The 3,563-nt window shown below is 44.8% G+C and overlaps 1 protein-coding gene across 1 annotated transcript; it reads right to left on the bottom strand.

The window, feature by feature from the left end:
• Positions 1-586: 586 nt before the first annotated feature.
• Positions 587-3,226, bottom strand: LOC110538281 (uncharacterized). The gene is made up of 2 exons (XM_021624999.3): positions 3,105-3,226; positions 587-2,753 (listed from the first exon to the last, which is right to left on the bottom strand). The coding sequence occupies exon 2, from the start codon at positions 2,746-2,748 to the stop codon at positions 949-951; it is 1,800 nt and encodes a 599-aa protein (XP_021480674.3). The 5' UTR covers positions 2,749-2,753; positions 3,105-3,226; the 3' UTR covers positions 587-948.
• Between the last annotated feature and the right edge of the window lie 337 nt (positions 3,227-3,563).

Genomic DNA, 3,563 nt, shown 5'->3' on the forward strand with positions numbered 1-3,563 from the left:
GCAGTAGCAGTCAGCTACACTAAGTTAGCTAAAGTTAAATAGCTGCTAACAACAACTAGCAAACTGTTGGTTACCATAACAACTGAACTACGAGAGTGAGGAGCGCATATACATTATGGAGGAGCACGTGTTGCTGTGTAGAAGGGATGGGACCTGGGGAAAGATGGTCAACATGAACATGTCAACATCTGTGATCGACTGCGAGTTAATTAAGTAATGTATGAACCGTTCAAGTTCTGCGGTCTATGAATCCTGCAGTCAGAGCTGTGTTGGAAATGGGCTGCTGTAAAATTGCTCCTGCCCGCTTTTTCAAAATGAAAACGTTACAGTGTCGTTTAATGTAGGCCCTGAAAGTTTACTTCTCCCTCTGCTTAGAGTTCTGGCCCATTGTGGTACAGGAGGAAGTGTTTGCCTTGTGTACACATATGGCCCTCCTCAATAGCTGGGCCTCTGCACCTTTAATTTGTAAAGGCGGATATTGTTTACCTAGGGCCTATATCTATATTTGGTTGTGTGACCAATTCCTTGTTGAGCAAATCTGTCTCTTAAATATTTATTCAGAGGACAAAAACAAACATGACTTGTGTTTATTCAACGGATGCGTTTAATAGTCACCCATTCAAAGGTGGACTGCTTTGAAACATGTCCTAAAAGAGTACTGTACTGTACACTGTGTATTCTAGTAGGCTTACTTGCATTTTTTTTCTGTGCACTGATTTAATGAACGTTTCATGAAATATGAAACTAACTAAAAGTGCATGATGCAAAAGCTACATACTTGAAACATGTAGGGCATAATTACCACAGTAGCAAAAATAATTTGTTACATTACATATTTTGAGAAATTATTAATATAGCCTAAATCATTGAATGTACAGGGAAAATTGTAGGCTAATAAAAATTATTTAGAAATTATTTTCTTCCAAATGTCTGGTGTCTTTGACCCCTTCAGCAGTTCTTGAAATGTTCGTTGCTGATATCCCTCAGGTCTTGGCCAACCAAGCCTGGAGGGCTGTTGCATGTTATATTGTTGTAGATGGTGACAACAGTGTGGGGTTCCTCTCCCTCAGCCAGGGTTTCCACTTGCCGGGGCACCGTCTGCGGTCTCCTCAAGCTGTAGTCTCTAAGGGGAAGGACACTGCAGTCACACTTCCAACGGTTCCCTGTCAGCCACAGTTGGTGTAGGGTGTCTGGGATATCTGGTGGAATGCTGCTAAGAGTGTTATCTTTCAGGTTTAGATAGCGTAGCCTGGGCAGCAGCTGCATGGTACCATTGTGCAGGATCTCCAGCCTGTTGGCTGAGAGGTCCAGCCACGAGAGATGCTTCAAGGGCATGAGGGCCTCAGAGGGAAGTTGACGGAACAGGTTGCTGGACAGCAGCAGATAGTCCAGGTTCTTCAGGCCGTAGAAGGTGTGGGAGGTTAAGACCTCGAGCTTGTTGAATCTCAGGTCTAGTTGTTGTAGGTCTAAGAGTTCCATGAAGCTCTGGCGCTCCACCACAGAGATGTTGTTGTTTTGAAGGAAGAGCCGTCGCAGACCCGATAGTCCAATGAAAGCTTGGGTCGTGACCCTGGTCAGACAGCCCTTATCTAGGTGAAGACTGTGGAGCTTGGCGAGACCTTTGAACACTTGGTCTGGAAGACTGCGGAAACAGCTGCCAGACAGGTTAATGACAGCCAGGTGAGAGAGGCCCATGAAAGTGCCCATCCGGGCCTCCTGCACCTGGTTGTGCTCCAGCTCCAGAACCTCCAGGTGCCCGAGCCCGTCAAAGATCCTGTCCCCCAAGGCCTGGATCCGGTTGAAGCTCAGACATAGTTCTTCAAGATACTGCAAGTCACGGAATGTTCTGGGCCTTAGTCCACTGATGGAGTTGTTGGAGAGCCGCAGCACATGGAGGCTGTGAAGACCAAGGAAAGTCTCATCGTGGAGCGCTGAAAGTTTATTGTTTGTGAGATCCAGCCAACTGAGGGACTTCATACCCACAAAGGCTCTGGGTACCACCGTCACTATCTGATTCTTGGCCAGGTAAAGCTTTTGCAGTTTGGGGAGCTTCATAAACACATTAGCCTTAATGACCCTCAGGTAATTTCCAGTGAGGTCCAACTCCTTCAGCTCGGTAAGACCTTGGAAGAGTTGTGGCTGTAAGTAAGCCAGCCTATTCCCAGCCAGCACCAGCTCCCTCAGGCCATGCAGGTCATGGAACCCAGTCTCAGGCAATACTGCTATTGAATTCCACCCCAAGTTGAGAAGCCACATATGTGAGAGGCCAGCAAACAACTTCTCCTCAATGCGGGACAGTTGGTTGTTATGGAGACTAAGCGAGGCGAGGTTAGGTGTGTTCTGGAAGACAGTGCCTGGCAACGAACGGATGCGGTTGCGCTCCAGGTGGATGTGAGCTAACGACTTAAGCCCTCTGAACACCTGGGAGTCAAGGGACACCAGCTGACCGCTCTGTAGATTCAGAAAATCCAAGTTGCTGAGATCCTTGAAAGCGGTGGCAGACAGAGTGGTGAAATGGTTTCCATCCAGCCAGAGGGAGCGAGTGGAGACAGGCACGTCAGAGGGGGCCTGGGTGTAGTTGCGTGCACTGCAGTAGACAATGAGCTCTAGACTGTAGTTGTCATGTAGACAGGTGCAGCCCTTGGAACAAGGAATGGGCTCAGTAGGTTTCTCTCCCCCTGTGTCAGGGTCTGGCAACACCAGTGATGTCCCCAGTACCCACAACACCAGTAGCACAATGATGTGCATAACAGCTGGGGGTAGAGAGCAGAGGAAGTAAGCTCAATGTTGGTGCTCCTTATCTAAAACTACTTAATATGCTTATTCTCTTTGTAATAAACATGTATTTTCTCACATATTAAGTCCTCCCTGTAAGCCAATCAATTAACCTCTGTACTCAGATTATTCAGATTCTACATGAACCAATTTAAGATCAATATTATAGACAATGCCTAGGCCTATTTTCAATACTACAAATACAAACAAATATTTACTGCATACATTCATGACTAAAATATGCAAATCTACTATGAAGTGTACATTAATTTCTATAATGTGCAATTTTAAAAGACGAACGTTCAATGATTCAGAATAGTTTCCCTTACCTTATATTTCAGCAATTCTGACTGAGGTAGACCGACAGACAGCCACCCACTAAACGAAGGACGTGTGTATTTGTGTTTGGAAAGGGAAACCCTACCTAGTCTTTCTAGAAAAAGTCAGACCCACTGAACTCTCAGAATTAACCTGTTCATACCCTATGACCAGCATCATCATCAGTCTTTCAATGAGACTATGGTCTTATCTCTCTCAAATATACTTTTTTTTTTATAACAATGCCAACCTATCAGTATCTTTATAAGTACATTCTGAGTGAACATTCTTAACTATTTGATGTTCAAGAATTTAATAAACAAAATGCATTTTTTCCCATGACCTCAGAGTTGTCATAGTACATAACATCATTAATACCCCTAAAATTCATATTATAGGAATGTCTACTGTACATATGGTCTGGTGGTCTGACTTTCAAGTAGCCTTTTGCTGTTTACTAAAGCCAGGGT

The sequence above is a fragment of the Oncorhynchus mykiss genome, chromosome 12 (genome assembly GCF_057628025.1).
Source record: "Oncorhynchus mykiss isolate SJ-2025 chromosome 12, ASM5762802v1, whole genome shotgun sequence".
NCBI classification, from domain to species: Eukaryota; Metazoa; Chordata; class Actinopteri; order Salmoniformes; family Salmonidae; genus Oncorhynchus; species Oncorhynchus mykiss.